At 35.5% G+C, this 17,307-nt stretch overlaps 1 protein-coding gene across 2 annotated transcripts in view; it reads right to left on the bottom strand.

Annotated features, from left to right (window-relative positions):
• The window catches only part of SYT1 (synaptotagmin 1), a 547,526-nt gene that overhangs the window by 132,101 nt on the left and 398,118 nt on the right, over window positions 1–17,307 (bottom strand). Inside the window, exons 5-8 of one of the 2 annotated variants that reach the window (XM_070409672.1) lie at window positions 16,053–16,237; window positions 8,770–8,883; window positions 4,514–4,681; window positions 1,220–1,387 (exon numbers count right to left, since the gene is read on the bottom strand). In XM_070409672.1, coding sequence (XP_070265773.1) covers window positions 1,220–1,387; window positions 4,514–4,681; window positions 8,770–8,883; window positions 16,053–16,237 — 635 coding nt within the window. Of the gene's footprint in view, window positions 1–1,219; window positions 1,388–4,513; window positions 4,682–8,769; window positions 8,893–16,052; window positions 16,238–17,307 lie in introns of both variants that reach the window. The other variant, XM_070409671.1, reaches the window with a different exon arrangement.

Here is a 17,307-nt window from a genome sequence, read left to right on the forward strand (position 1 = left end):
TAAAAACTCAGTATTACCTTTGGGTTGCTCTTGAAAGTCCACAGTAGGGCTAAATCTATCTCAGTATCCCAGAATCTAATTTTGACTAACTTATTTGGTTATGTTATTTATATTTCCTTCCAAAAAGAAAGCAGAGCTTAACTGCAATAATTTTGACTCCTTTTGTACAACCAAATAACTTTAGAGCACTATTAAAATTCAGTTTCTGTATAGCAATCACAAGTCTGTTCTAAAACCTCACGTCACTGTATTGACCACAGAAAACCTCAGGCTGAGAGGATTCCCAGGTGAGGGGCTTGGCTGAGTTTCTCGGAAGGCGTGGGCCACTCGCTGACCTCCCTGGTAGTCTGAAAGTGACCACATCTATGGAATCCTTGGTGGTCCTAAATAATGGAGGCTATTGGCAATCTCTTGGGTAATTATAAACTCATGTCAGGATCCAAAAAACGACTGCAAAAGGCATTGCTTTAGAGTTCAGAGAAGCTAGGAGTTGTTTGCCTTTCTGGTATTGGCCTATTGAGACTCTATCACAGAAAAATGCCAGTGCCAGGCAGGCATAGCATAATCCAATAGAACTGATTATTATGCAGTTTAAATGCACTAGGAATATTGAACTTCCCTTTTTAAATCACAGAAAAACCCTGGGTTAAACTATTCAAGCTGGGAGAAAACAATGTGAAGACTACTATAAAAATGTGAGCCATTTAAAAAATGGATTTAATATCAGCCCTTGTGAATTATATTTGATGTTTCACCCATCATGCTCTGATATCTTCAGGAGAAACAATGAACTGTCTGTGATATCCAGACATAATCAAGGAAAAAGTGCGATTTTATTTCTATTTAATAGCTAGAAAACCTATGTAGCAATACAGAAGGATTGTGGCAAAATACAAAGAATAAGATGATAGTTTACTGTCCTTCTGAAGAAGTACATGTGTGATAAGCTTTTAAAAGTGTGTGTGTGTGTGTGTCTGTCTGTCCCTTTAGGGAGTTGTCGATAGACTCGGTATACAGACCTTTCTCTTTTCTTTCAAATAACACCCAGAAGACCTGTGTATTTTCTAATGAGGTTATGCAGTCCCCTGACCCTATTTTGCCAGCTGTCAGCAGCTGGACGCCCACATCATTCTGTAAAGAGCAGCTCTCAGTAGGTTATTACGTGAGTGGAACTGGTGAGTACAGTTTGTCATCTTAGAAATGCTAATGTTTTTCTTACCTCTTCCTTCTCAGCACTCTGCAGATCACGCCATTCCTCAGTTACATGACCGAAATCCACTGTGTTCATGGGGACTTTAAATTCCCCGATGATGTCATGCTTGGAGAAACGATCAAAATCGTACACAGCCATCACGAGGGTTTTGCCTCCCAATTCCGAATACGGCACCTAAATGAAAAGAGATGAGGATAAAAATCTGGTCACAAAAATGCTTAGAACACATTACTTGTTTACAATATTTAATTTTAATATTTATAAACTGACCAGGGAGATAATTGTGCTTTTGGTAGTTTCTCAAATGGAATCATTTGATGAACCGCTTATAGCTTAAATTACTTGGGAGGAAATGGGGACTTCCCTTAGTAATTTATCACTTCATCCCAAACTTCTGGAAGCTGTTAGTATTATTAGTAATGAATCCTATTAGTCATGCTATAAACACTTCAAGATGAATACAATAATAAACCAAGCCAATTTGACTATAAAAAGTTTTCCTTGAAGACTATTTCATTATTGTTGTTAAGTTATATTGTGAGAGTGTAACTTTTTCAAGGTAGATAACTTTCAAACCACTTGATGCTGTATTATAATGAATTAATGACTTACTAAAAGCTATTCTAGAAGTCTAAAAGGATTTAAATGAAATTCACAAGGTGCCTCACCTACTCTCTAAAATAATTTACTGATTGACAAGAGCTGACTAGAAAATTGATGTTTTGAATATCAGGGATGCATTATAATAGAGATCTTAAAGTTCACTCTTAGGTATGACACTCTTTAGGATGAGTGGTGGCAAAAGCCAAGAACTGATGAATTCTCCAGCTGTTCAAATATATCTGGGACAGCTGCTATGGGTTGGGAGGTTTATTAGTAACATTTTTAATATTCAGGGAAAGCAGTGCAATCTAAGTGAGCTACACTTCAGTAACTGAATAGAAATGCCAATTAAGAAATTGTTTAGACTTGTATTGAAGGTTTGATCAATTTTCATACACTTTCTATTATTTTATCAGTGTAAATGGTTGTCTTATGCTTCAGCAAACATTTCTCAATTAACTCTGTGTATTAAGAAGGAAAGGAGAAGGAAGAATATTGGACCATATATGTATAAGAAATTTTAGTTTACCAATTTTTTTCTGCCATTGTTAACTATTTGGAATTTGACTAAAATACTACAATTAAGAACTAGGCACAATGCTTTTTCCATTCTTAGTGGAAAAAATAAACCATTTCAAAGAGTTGAATTTCAAAGAAGAAATAAGAAATTTTAAAGTAGGGATAAACTCTTGAAAATTTTATCTTATCTGCTAAATCTCTTTAGGTGTGTGTGTGTGTGTGTGTGTGTGTGTGTGTGTGTGTGTGTGATTGAACTGAGGTAGCATCAATCAAAAACCTGGGCTTAGATAGGGCTGGGTCTGGGTGTCCCCACTTTCCAGCTGAAGGCACTGAGGCAAAGTGAATAAACCTCAGCTATTTCATCTGTCAGAATAATAGTGATATAGTAGTGCCTACATCATGGTGCTGTGTGAGGCTGAGTGAATATATTGAAGGTAGTTAGCATAGTGTTGGCACGCAGCAGGCACCTAATATTTTTTTGTTTGAATGATTAGTAGCTCCTTCAAGTAGGAGTTTGGGGCATGTAGGGTTCATGTTAAGTGGATTTGAACTCACTTTTCAAAGCCAATCCTCTTTAAACTCTATTGTGCTCCTATTTCTATATCATATTGTCTATGGCAATTCAAGATGCATAATATATAACATCTCATGGATAAATTAGCCAATTCTCTAGAAACAGTGGCATATTCCTTAAATGTATTGAAATATATTGTAGCTTGGTAGGATTTATGACTTGATCAACCTTCTTACAATAAAATGGAACCTGATAAAATTTTATAGGCAATTTTAAATTTCCAATAATTAAACTTCTTGAAGTCAGAGAAATTACTAATAAAATTATTACCAATACATTAAAAAATAAATAACATAGGTAACTCAAAACAAAAGTCCACATAATATTACTTCAAATAATGTAAGAATCTACTTAGTAACTTGTGGTTAGAAATGACTAACATAAATTAAGATTCATACATAGTCAAAATGATTGTGATTATCACTTGCAATTGGTTTAGTTCCGTTTTCATGTTATGTTCTGTAGTATATTGATCATAGTGATTAACTCTTCAGAAGCTGAGTATTTCCAAAATGTTTTTACTGTTATTGTAAATTAACTATCCTAGGCATAGAAAACTGTAGATTTTTAATAGGATTACTTTCATTAGGAACTTTTGTTTATAAAATCTCAAAAGTTTCAGAGTGAATAGAGATACTGTTCTTTTAGAAAATTGGGAACAAAGTTCTAGAAAACGACTCATGGCCTCAGAACAGCCATTTCTTCCAGACCAGGATGTTCACTAACATGAGGCACGTGCTTTCTGTAAAGCTGGTTGAGGGACAGGTGGTTTTGCATCAGCCTACTGGGAAGTTATATACATTCCTTTTTTCCCAGAAATGCATTGTTTTAAGTAATGCATCTAAATAGTTTTCTCATATTCAATATATCCATAAAAGAACTATTTGTACGCGTGACTTGTAGACAAGACCACAGCACTTGTCTATGCAGAGATGCCTGAGGCCTGCAAAGCGCATGTTCCTGTCGGGTTGCTCTATGGCCAGAATCTCTCATTGTTATTATTTGTCTGAACTAAATGAAGAGCACTAAGGAACAGCCTAGAGTAAAAGAAGAATGCGGTAAGTGCATACCAATAATATGTTCACCTTTTTGTTGAAAAGTTAAGAAGAATGATTTGAGAGGGCTCAGTTTGCCCCTGTGCACACAGAAGTTGGCAATGAGAGAAATGTCTATTTGCACCATTTGAACAATGGACATAGCTTACTTTATTCTGTGATTGCAACAGGGTTTACCTATGTTCAGGAACTTTGAAACCTAAAAAAAAAAATTCTATTATTTTTTTGACTTTATTTTATAGAGAGGAAAATGTCAAGCCCATTGGCACACACTTGAAGGTGACCTCACTTTTTATATGTGGACGTGACCTCTCGGTCATATTCCAGTCTGCATTTTATTCTGAATGGCCGAGCTGAATCCGACTTTGGCTAAATCTAAATGCAATGCAAAATCCTCACTGGATGGAAAATAAGAATTTTAAATATTCTGAATAGAATCCCTTTAAATCTCCCAACAAGCGGTCATGTGCATGTCTGTGTAGGTGTCAGGATGAGCTCAGTCGCTTATCTAAAACAACAGAGGAAAAATTAGTAAGTATAAAACAATACCTTGAAAGTAAATTGCTCATTGAAGACAGGATTGAGGGTCTTTCGGTGGACTTTTGTCTCAAATTTCTTCTTTTTGTCGGGCAGCAGAAACACTTTCACATACGGGTCAGATGTGCCGCCCATGTCCAAGGCGGGCAGCTCGGCAGCCTGGATGATCCCGACCAGCAGCTGAAATAAACAACGGATGCAGCAAACACAGACACTGGAGGGCATTTGGGAAAAGATTTATTTGTTCACATTGTTGGATATTGTGATTCCTCCCTCTTCCTCTTTGCTTTTAATAAACATTTTTCTCTTATGAATCTGAGCTCAGAAGGCAAATGAAGTGAGCTGTACAGACTTCAGGAACCCAATTATGGCAGATGCAGGCTCTAGAAAGCCTGGTTTTAAGCATAAAAGAGGCTTTCAGAAGGTTGCTGATTACAGTTAACTATGGAATTCATAATTGCAAAAGAGTTGCAATCAAATAACTTCCCAGTTGCTAAAAGCCCTTGTGCGTTATTTTTCTTTTAGGGCATGATTTGTAAGTGGAAATAAATTGTTAAACAATCACAAGTGTATAATTATAATGTAGGAAATTTTTATTCTGAACCAAAGCCTCAGATCAACTAACTAGAAATTCCTTAGAAATTAGGTATCTTTTTGAGATAGAAATAAGATCTTTAAGTTTTTATCATATTTGACCTATACTTGTGTGCTGACTACTTTTGTTTTAACTGATAGGAAAATGATTGCCATATATTAAATTCTGTGTTTACATGTAAGACATTGGGTCAAAGGAATATAATTTCAACTTCATGTAAAGGAAGGGAATATTACAGATATGGTTTTTAATGGTAAGTGTGACTAATTTTCTGTGTTTCTTTCCAATACAGCAGAACTATCTGCATTTTTTTCAAGTCTGTTTTCTTAGTGACACATTCTTATGTTTTGCTATGAATGAGGACACAGGCTGGCATTTTAAATATTTTTGCAAATAAAATAAAAGTTGTGAGTGGACTATTCTAGATGCTCTGACACCACACATTTTGTATCGACAGATTGCTCTAGATCCATATGGGAAACAAAAGTAGACTCCCTTATTGTTCATAATATATAGTCCCCCCCCTTCAAAATATACACAGTTTAATGACTGATAGCCCAATTTTGAAAATAAAATGTACTTTAATAAACACTGATTTTATAATTATTAAAAGTGTGTGTATACATAGTGAAAAAGCCAACAAAGTGAAAAAGCAATTCATCCCCTTCTAAAAAAAGTCACAGCTATTTTCTGTAAAACTGACCCACTATGTTTGTAAGTGCATTTGGGTTAGTTGACTCATTTTTCAACCTGGATTAATGCACTGAATTATTTTTGTTTTGTTTTAATGCTTCAATATCTTTGTGATATCGTTATATAACAATAGCAATAAGAGTATTGGATTAGAGTATTGGATTGTAGATATACAAAACACAGACAGATGATCAAAGTATAGCTAAAGTAGACATCAGATAATAAAGACATATTTAGTAAATCAAACAATTTGTCTCGGTTTGCCAAATTGGTATCTAGTGTCTGCCTTTAGATTGCATGTGAATAAGCAAGATTGCATGTGAATAAGCAAGATTCTATGTTTTTCTCATTTTGCAAAAAAAAATTCTTTTGGGTAGGGAAAGCTCTAGAAATATACCTAAACTCCTTAAACCCAAATCATCTATATTTTAAATATTTTTGGATATTTTGTTGGTTAGCGGTGGAATTTCTTCTTCCAATTCCCCTCTGACTTCTGTCTGAGATAAGTATCACATTTCCCTTCATCATGAAAGCATCTCAATTAGAATACCTTAGAACTCTCTTTTATTTTTGGTAACAAATGTGTATATTTGATTACAGCCTTATCTGGGCAGTTCCTCAGACTTTATCTTTCATGACTCATGGAAATCATTTTATAAATCAGATTAGTTGAGAACATTTGGAAAATCAGTGCATAATAATAAAAGTTTCATCAGGTAGAATCTTCTAGATCCTCAGAATAAAATGCCTTTTTAAAGTTGATGTTTGCTAGAATGGGAACAGTAAACACACTCATATATTTGAGTGAAAAAAATCTGTGCTATTATTTCCTTAAAAATTGTATTTTATAAAATGACATTTATAGTACTGAAGGCCAACTTAGAAATTTTAAAATTATGACTAACCAGGATGAGATACCACCAGATTTCTACTGAAAAAACTTAAAGTAGAATAAATTAATAGAAAAACACTGAATTCATATAAAGAGGCAGGTTAATTCCCAGGAAACATTATATATGTGAAGATAATATATGTTGACCTTGACCTTCCCTAAAATATATAAAAAGAAATTTTGCTTTCAAACAAGTCCTGATGATCAATTTTGGCATGCGTGATAGAAATGACCTCAAATACCCTACTTAACTATAAAAGGTATATCTATAGATTTATATAAATCCTTACCTATAAACCTCTATCTTTTAACCAATATGCTATTTTCTAAAATGTATTATGAAATAACTAGGCAGGCCTGTAATGAAGCTGATGAAATAAAATTATTATTTTTTAATATTTTTATTGATTTCAGAGAGGAAGGAAGAGGGAGAGAGAGAAACATCAATGATGAGAGAGAATCACTGATTTGCTGCCTCCTGTATGCCTCCTACTGGGGATCAAGCTCACAACTGGGGCATGTGCCCTGACTGTGAATTGAACCTGGGACCCTTCAGTTCACAGGGTGACACTCTATCCCAGTGATGGTGAACCTTTTGAGCTTGGCGTGTCAGCATTTTGAAAAACCCTAACTTAACTCTGGTGCCGTGTCACATATAGAAATTTTTTGATATTTGCAACCATAGGAAAACAAAGACTTATATTTTTGATATTTATTTTATATATGTAAATGCCATTTAACAAAGAAAAATCAACCAAAAAAATGAGTTCGCGTGTCACCCCTGACACGCGTGTCATAGGTTCGCCATCACTGCCTATCCCCTGAGCCAAACCAGGGAGGGCTAAAATTATTTTTAATATGATAGAACATATCAACACATTCTTCATGAGAAATGTAGACATTTCAGAAAGTGAAATTTCAGACATTATTGGAACTGTCAATTTTTAGATCAAGCCCCGAATTCCTGCAATGGCTTAGAGCTCTCACACGGCGTTACTGACTCGGGACATTTATTGTCAAAGCTGAACCTTCGAGTTTGATTTATCTGTGGTTCATTCCTCATCAAACTGGAGATAATGAACACATGTTGTATTAGTAGTAATTGCATGCACTTTACATTTACCATTTCCTCCTCACCCAAAATGATGAGTGAAGCAAAACAAATTGGAGAGTTTTAAATCTCCCATCTCGAAGAATAAGGCCGACTCCTAAGTATTCTTAAGAGACAGATCTCTAACTTGGCCAGCTCCACTAATTCTTGTCTAGCTTTTTACTTTCTTTAACAATTCAGAAGCTAAAGGAGTATATTCATCAATGTCATAGAACCTGGAAGGCCTTTTTATGTAGAGAGCTTTCTAACAGCTATCTTGGTGCTACTTCCATAACGCAGTCAATAAAAGACAGGTACTATTATTGTTAATGTAGGTGGCACTTCATGGTTTTTGAGAAACTGAAGCAGACGTGCCTGTTTTGTTATCTCCTATAGTGTTTTGTCGCTTTTTGGGCAGTAGTCATAGGCACTAGAAATCAGGTTCCCAGTCTTTTTACTGTTCTAGACCTTCTATCTTATTAGCATCAAGAGTTTGACCTAATATCATGATATTATTACACAAGGCATGCCTTTGAAATTCATGAATTTCAATTTTCCATCTTTGATTCCTGCCGTACTGATACATTATGTTTCAAAACTTTGGCTTGAATGGTGGCATAACACAAAGGCCCCTCACCCTGTTTGGACCTAAATCCATGAAGTGCAAGAAAGATTGTTCTAGCTAAGGCTGTGAGGGGTGAGACTGTGGTTGAAGCTCTCAGAATAAGTCTGACTGCTTCAAGTTAATTTGTATTCTGCCTGCCCATTGTAAGTGCCATACATTAGATGTAATCAGTTGAATACTGTGAATTCTAATTACCAAATGTTAAATTAGCAAGTAGGGGACTGCCTGTACTCAGAAATTATTTCATCAATAGCTTTGATAATTGCATTTTCCCCTTGCAGCCAACAAAATGTTTTAGAAAGTAACTTGCTTCAATTTCTACTTGGTAATTTCAGACAATGTAATGGAATTAGAAAACATTCCCCCCTCAGACCTGGTTATTCTGGAAATCATAATCCAATGAGTATTGAAGTTTTCCCAATTTCTCATCTTCTTTGGGTTCTTCTTTTTCTTCCCCATCAGTCAATCCGGTTTCAGCATCATCATCCTTAAGGGCCTATGAGCAGGGAAATGGATTGTATGTGAATTCAAGTGAATTTTCATCAAAATCCAAATTAAACTGGGCTTGTGGTTATACTTCCAAGCTGTCAAAAGCAAGCACCAAGATGCTGGAAATCTCAATTTGTCTGACACACATTCACATTTGATGCTTACATATTTTTTAAAAATTCCATTTGTGCATGGAATTCCCCCTCCCCCCACTAGCAAGCAACATGGAAGCAATGGAAGAAGCCCCTAAGAATATTGCAAGCAAAAAATGTAAAGTTGTTGCAAATGTCAACTTGGTATTATATTTGGCTCTGCTAAAACTGCTTATTTCAGAATTATAACAAACATGCTATTAACCAGGCCAGGTTTCACATTCATGTAGGTTAAAGCAATTGATGCTAACCATCATGTAGAACCATTGTTACATGCAGTGGAGTAATTTATATGAAATGTGTGGCCTTTTGTCGCCTTGTTTCCTATGAAAAAACAGTTGAGTAAGTGATTCTCAGAAAAATTTAATTTGTTATGTTTCATATATACATGTGCAATGGTTATGGAAAAAGAGGAAAAACATGCCACCAGCAAATGCATGTTTAGAGAAAGATCTACCCCTTTTCCAGTCTCAGTTTACCATTTTATTTTCACAACAGCTCCATAGAAAGCTAGGCTGAATTAAATTGATTTATGGGTCCATTTGATATCAAAAAATAAAAAGTTATGTTTGCAATTTTGTTATACGGAAATCTGTATAAAAGGTTATTTTGCATTAATGAACAAAAATTTTGGGTCTGAACTCTCAAAGCTCAGTTTGTATCAGTTGAATAATTTTTATAACCTAAAACTTAAGTGTAATATGAATTGAAACACTAGAAAGCTCATTATTTCATAAAATACATTAAAATGCTCCTCTTTTAAAAAATAAAAATATGTAATATTTCCCCAATAAGGTGAAAATATTTTGCAAAATAATTAAAGGTTATAAAGGTTATAAGTATTACTAGTAAAAGCTCTGTTACTGGGAATATTCATTCTACTGCTTTAAAGAATTAAAAAAAAAGAATCAGAAGTCAATGAGGAATTATTATTCAAAATTAAAACTGATAGTGTTACATACCCCTAACCATTAGTGAAGTTGACAAAAATTTTAAGTCTTTATTTGGACCATTTTATTCTTTTCTTCTAGAGACTGCCAATATATAGCCATTAGTAATCTTTCTGTTGTTGGTTACTTTTTATTGATTTGTAGGGACTCTTTGTATTTTAGTAGTTTCTACCTCTCTGTTATATATAGAAAATATTTTCTCTTAGTTTTTGGTTATGGCATTTTTCTTGCCGTGTGTGTGTGTGTGTGTGTGTGTGTGTGTGTGTGTGTGTGTTACTGTAGACCTTCACAGGAATGAAGTTAAGACATATGAGTGGTAGACTGTTTTATATCTCTGACAAAGTAAGAAAATCTTAATTCTTGTCAGCAATCAAATAAACCTGAGCGTTCTTGTAGAACTTGGATCTAAGAAGCATAACTGGGCTCCGGAAAGGCACTGGAATCATTAAACTACAGCTCAACCATTCAGTAGCTCCCACCACTCTCAGCTCCCAAATGCATGTTCTTTTTTTCTGCCGAGAGGAGACTTTTCTGTTGACTTATCCATTAACACAGAGACCCTCAGTGGTGCTTCCAAAGGGCACCCTCAGTCTCTCAGTTGACAAGATTTTCCAATTTGGCTTTTCCCAGTGAACTCCAATTTGATTCAAAAAAACCGAGACGTGCTGGCATCATGTTAATACACTTGTTTGTGTGGGAAGATCAGATAAACAGAGTTGAGCTGTAGTCAGAGATGCCTTTCTTTTGTGCTTCCTGAAAAATTTCAGGAGCTTACAATGAGTAGGAAAAACAGAAAATTACCGTTAATAGATTAGTGTAGAATGTGAAAAAAATTTGGTTAGCCATATACTATTTAATTGGGAAATTTTAATTTATACATCAATATTTTCTTGAATAATAAAATGTTGATTTACTGATAGCCAAAGGCAGGAAACAATATATTTATTTAAAAATTTATGCTAATCTTTTAATTTTTGTGTGGGGTGATACTAAACTGAAAAAAAAAGATTACTGAAACCTTAGCTGTGTGTAAGTCTTTAATGCTGTTATAAATGTGCTTAGAAAATTGTAGCTTTGGTAATTTGCCTCCCTGTAAGATTTTAAATTTTTTAAAATAATAGCAAACTAATGCATACTTCTGTCTGAAATATCTGCACATTACTAGAATAAAAGATTTTATGGATTAAAATACTTTTTCAAAAGCCTCCTTCAGAACTGACGATTTGCATATCATGTTTCAGCCCAGTGCGATTTGAAATAGCTGAGATATTAAATCTCCTTCTCCCTAAGTGGTTTTTGCCCTAATAAAAGGTGCAGGACCATCTCTGCAATTATTCTGCATGAAACAGGTCTAAATTTTTTATAATTTCTCAGTGCCACTGTTCATCACTGCAGTGATTAAGTCTATTCTTGTCCCAAAGGCTGAGTTTAACCAAGACATTTTCTGTACTATCACATTAAATTCAGGCCTATTAAATCAGTGGCCATTATAATATCTCGAGAGCAATACCAGCCCCCCTCCCTCCCCCAGTGGAACAAAATGCAGAAGAAACAGCTTGTAAACCCAGCAGTTCTGAGAGTTTGATAAATTGCTGTAGAAAAAGCTGTGCTGGGAACATCGACCTTGTTTTAAATTTCAAAGATTTAGTGCACATGCTTCTGGCTTGCTTCAACATTCAAAAGGCGCTTAGTTCACAACCATCAGAAGGAGCACTTGTTCATTCTAAGTTAAATTGTTCAGATTTGGCATTGATAGGGCACAGTAAAAAGAGATCAACAAAGGAATGAATTTTCTTTCTGTGCCCATCAGTTAAAAACTTGAGCTTTCTAATAATACTCTACTTAACCAGTTAGTAATATTTAATATGAGAACCCTTCATCTTTAAAAAAAAATCAATTTAGTTCAGCCTTGATGTGTGTCAGAATGGTCCACCCTCAGCTGTGGAGTCCCAGCTGCCAGGCCACTAGATATATCCGAGCGTTGACTTAGGTGTGTCTAAGTAGCAGAGGAAACCTACCGCAAGGGACAGTCCAGAACAGTCATGAGACACAACACAGATAAGGAGGACATAGAAGGAAGAAATAAAAATTAAAGTATCTACACACATTAGTGAAAGCAATGGAGAAAGGACCTTTCCAGACCTATGACTTTCCAAGTTGATATTTTTCCTCTGTATTTTTAGTGTTCTGAAGTTTTAAGACATTAACAAAATCTTAAATATATATCTTTTTCTGTGTAAATACTATTTATAGTTTTTTATTGTCATTGAAAAATATTAAATATCTTCCTTGGTTATAAAATTTTACCTTAGAGACATGCAGCCATGAACAATGAAATTTAAATTTCTGTGACATTTTATATGGATTGAAATAGTAAAAACATTGATTTTTCTAAACCTAGGTATCTTAAGAAATTGTATCTAAATCCCCTCTCACATCTGTTTTTAAATAAGCACATCATCTTTCCCATGTTCATATCAACGTTCTGTTTAAAAATATTCTAAATAATATTTAAAAATAATTTTACTTTGTGTTAAGGCTGTTTTGAATTTGTATGATCAAATGTGATAGAGCATCTTAAACTCTTTGAGTTACATTTTGCTTCTTCATTCTTCCCCTTCATAAAATGATAGAATCCATTATTGGCTATTTTGTCTGCCTTAAAAAAGCATCATAAGGTACTGTTATATAACTGTTTACACATGGAGCCTATTTTCACTTATCCAAACATTTAATTTAATTGTTTATAAATCATTTAACATTTAATTGTTTATAAATCAAAATAAAACCTATAAAATCCTATGTAGACAAACTGATTTACTTAAAATAATTAAATACCTTTTTGAGGGTTGAAATCCTAAATGCTATGTTGTGACAGTAAATTGCTATAAACTATCACTGATTTCTTAATATTTTCTTATTTGACTCATTTATCTTCCCCTCTCATTTAAAGGAATAGGTGACCAGTGAAAAATTAGCTACAGTCAATTCTCTGTATTCATTACTTTTGAGATCTTGGTCATTTATCCAGGGTATAGCAGAGGTGATAAACACTGGTACTATTTTATAAACTACTAGAGGCCCGGTGCATGAATTCGTGCATGACTAGGGTCCCTCGGCCTAGTCCAGGGGTGGGCAAACTTTTTGACTCAAGGGCCACAATGGGTTCTTAAACTGGATCGGAGGGCCGGAACAAAAGCATGGATGGAGTGTTTGTGTGAACTAGTATAAATTCAAAGTAAACATCATTACATAAAAGGGTACGGTCTTTTTTTTTTTTTAGTTTTAGTTTTATTCATTTCAAACGGGCCATAGTTTGCCCACAGCTGGCCTAGCCTGTGGGATCAGGTCAAAACTGGCTCTCCGACATACCCCAAGGGTTCCCAGACTGGGAAAGGGTGCAGGCCAGGCCAAGGGACCCCACCGGTGCACGATCGGGGCCAGGGAGGGATGTGGGAGGTTGGCCAGCTGGGTAGGGACCACAGGAGGGCTCCAGGGTGTGTCCAGCCCACCTTGCTCAGTCCTAATCAGCCGGACCCCAGCAGCAAGCTAACCTACCAGTCAGAGCGTCTGCTCCCTGTTGGTCAGTGCACATCATAGCAAGCAGATGAGTAGCCTTAGCATATCATTAGCATATTATGCTTTGATTGGTTGAACGGACAACCAGATGACTGGACACTTAGCATATTAAGCTTTTATTATATAGGATAGTCTTTTACATCATACAGAAAAATTTCACAATGAAAAATACAAATTTATTGTCTTAGGAAAAAACATTATAGTTATTTAATATAATGTTAATATGATAGTTATTCAATGTTAATATAATCTATCTATATAATAAAAGTGTAATATATTAATTAGAATGGACAGCTGAAAGACCTTCCGGATGTCCTTCCGGATGACCTTCTGGACGAAGCCAGGGCTGTGAGGGCCGGCCAAATCTGCTAGGGGCTGTGAGGTCCGGCTGAGGCTGTGAGGGGCTGCGAGGGCCAGCCAGGGCTGCAAAGGCTGGCCGAGGCAGCTGGGGCTGTGAGGGACAAACCCCTTGCACAAATTTCATGCATCAGGTCTCTAGTAAATATATAAAAGCCTAAGCAACTGTTATGACAGATTGAACAACTGGTCGACCGGCCAGTAGCTATGATGCGCACTGACCACCAGGGGGCAGAAGCTCAGCACAGGAGCTTCCCCCTTGGTGGTCAGTACACTCCCATAGCCAACCTCCTGTGGCTAGCCGACCTCCCACAATCCCTCCCCCTGGACTGGAGGAAACGGCCTTGATTGGCCCTGATTGATCTCTGGCCAGGCCAAGGGACCCCACCTGTGCATGAATTTGTGCACTGGGCCTCAAGAATAATTATATTATCAAATAATATAATATTATTCGATACTTTAAACTTTTAATTTCAGGATACTGGGATTTTAATTTTATTGTAGTTATGAAAATGATAGTATTATATTTTCAACCTATTGTTTGACATATATAGTTGAAATTCAAGTAAAAATTATTCATTTCATGTCCATATTGAAGATTGCTTCTACACTTATTCCAATACGTTGTTTAAATAAATCTGTATCAAGTCCTACTTGCTATGGACATATTGAAATAAAGTAAGGGATGATTTAAAATCTCAGTTTCTATGTAACAGATTAACCAGAAAGAAAAGTCCTTATTAGACACGTGTGACTTAACTTTTGTGCATTGGATTCTATGGTTGTGATTAGAAACTTTCAGAAAAATGTAACCCTTCTTACTCTGAGCTCAGAACAGAGCTCGCTGAGCATGAGCACTAGCCTTACATTCACTCTATAGCCCCGAGACCTAACAAAAGTTCAGGGAGTGAAAAATGAGCTCTGTGAAATTATTTTCAATAGACATGACTGTGTCTTTGAGAAAAAGTGTTTAAAACTCGAACTGGGGTGGGGGGTTATTGTCCTGAGTGAGTGATTAACTAGGAAACTATGCAAATGTACTAAGATGGCTTTGTTGATTCAATTGTTTCAAAGATTCACATATTTAAGAGTTTACTTAATAATAATTAATACTATAAGACGAGTTTATAAAACTGCATATATATGTTGCTATTTTGAAATAAATAGAACTTTTGAATTATTTGAAGGGAAACATTGAAAACTAAAAATTTTATTTCTTTGAAAAATCTTTCCATATTTTAATATGAATAAAATGTTATTTAGAAATATCCATGGTGAATCTGATTCAAAAAAAAACTGAAGAGGCACTTAATCATTATAATTATTAATAATAAAGTATTCTGAATCAAATCATTCAATTAATTTAGTAAAAATACACAATATAAAGGACATCCAAACAGCTTCCTTAGAAAATAACCCAGCCAGATTGATTTTATAATCTTTGTTATGGTTTTAATTGTTCTAATGTGAAGAAATAAGAATTTTGCCTTTAAATTCTACCCTGTTCTTTAGGGCCAGCTCATACTTTTCTCCCTTTCCTGTATCATCCATTACTCCCAAGCACTAATTATTGAGCCGGATGGATACATACCATGGGTAGCTTTCATCAAGTGTGATAAACACGTTTAAGAATCAGTTATCTAATAGCGATCAAGAACAGTGATAATGCGGGCAACCTGCTTGGGTCCCCTCCCTGCAGCAAGAAGCTTTTCTGTAATAAAACTTTATCTCAAAAAAAAAAAAAAAAAGTGATAATGCTAGAAAGGTGACCTGCCCAAGAGGGATAACACTCAGATATTCTTTAATGTGTTTCTCAAACTCTAACACAATTAAGATTGGCTAAGCAGTTGTTATCAGAATATCCAGGCATCATTCCAATATGCTGACCCATCAAGAGGGTCATGGAAGCCCTTTTCTGGTTTATATGCTTAGGAGACTCGAAAAACCCTACCAAATATTTCCATTGCACTTTGGGATATTGAATAATGGCTGAAAGGATTGCAAAGCATCTCTAAAACAATGTTATTTGTCCAGAAGTTGTTCATTTCTATACTTATCTCACATAAAAGAGTAAACCATTTATTAATTTCCAATAAAATCTAAGGAGAACTATGGAATGAATACATTACCTGATCTTTCATGGTCTTCCCTAAGTCTTTCACATCTTTCATGTTAATGGCATTCTTTCCTCCCTTTTCCTTTCCCTTCTTCTTGTTTTTCTTTTTGAACAAACATTTCTTGCAGATACAAAAGCAGCAGGTCAGGACTAAAAGGACCACGACTATGGCTATGGCAATTAAGGCCCATGGTGGCACTGAAAGAAAAACATGTACAGAGAACATTAGTAGTAAAACCCACATGCAAAACTTTTAACTTATGGGCTATAAAGATATTCACTCATTCATTTCCATTCATTGAGCACCTGTTATGCTCTAGTCTAGGTGCTCTGTTCTGCATTACTTTATCTAATTGTTTCCGATGCCTATAGTGTTTATATATATTTTTTTGATTTTGCTCTTCCAGATATTTCTTCCTCCCTATTGCTTTTCCTGATCCTTCCAGCTATATTTTCATTAATCCTTTCCTTCATTCATTCAGAGCATTGCTTTGGAGTTTGACCTCTGATTTCAAATCCTGCCTTCACCATTTACTAGCTGCGTAACCTTGAACAAGTTGTCTAACTTCTTCTTGCCTCAGTTTCTTCATCTCTAAGGTGGAGGTAAATTGGTAGATAGCTCATAGTCTTTCTGAAGTTTAAAATAAGATGCAGTGCCTGGCACATGGTAAAAGTTTGATAAATATTAGTTGTTATTACTTATCTAGTAAGTACTAGGGGTTCTATGATGTCTGGGCACGATGGGAGTGGAAGCCATGAATCAAACATAAAGACAAATGTAACATCACAATGGTAGAGAAGGTTAGAGGATCCTTGAGGATCCATTCGGGATCTCCAGAGGCAGGGCAGTGGTTCTGTGCTCAGTGGATCTCAACCATGGTTGATACAGGCTTGGACACTTACAGGCTGTGCAACTCTGGCCAGATTGACCTCACTGTTCTGAGTTTCTGCTTCCTTCTCTATAAAGCGAAGGTAATAGTGGTACCCACTTTATCTATCTTGAAGATGAAAGAAGTTTATATATTAAAAAGTTTAGAATGGCATCCAGCACATAGCAAGGACTCAATGTTAGCTGTAATAACTCAAGACATGGAGCTAAGTACAGTGAGTACAGCTCAGAGTACATGTGGGGACATAAAACATGCACACCAATAAATACATAAAAGGAGAGATGAGTTCACTGAGTGAAGTTCAGTGGGTATGCGAGTGGGTCTGAGAAGGGGAGAAATGATCGTTAGACAAGGGGAGGCTTCCAATTTATAGGTTCT

Source organism: Myotis yumanensis, unplaced genomic scaffold (genome assembly GCF_028538775.1).
Source record: "Myotis yumanensis isolate MYYU_CA2020_CCGP unplaced genomic scaffold, mMyoYum1.0.hap1 SCAF_3, whole genome shotgun sequence".
NCBI lineage: Eukaryota > Metazoa > Chordata > Mammalia > Chiroptera > Vespertilionidae > Myotis > Myotis yumanensis.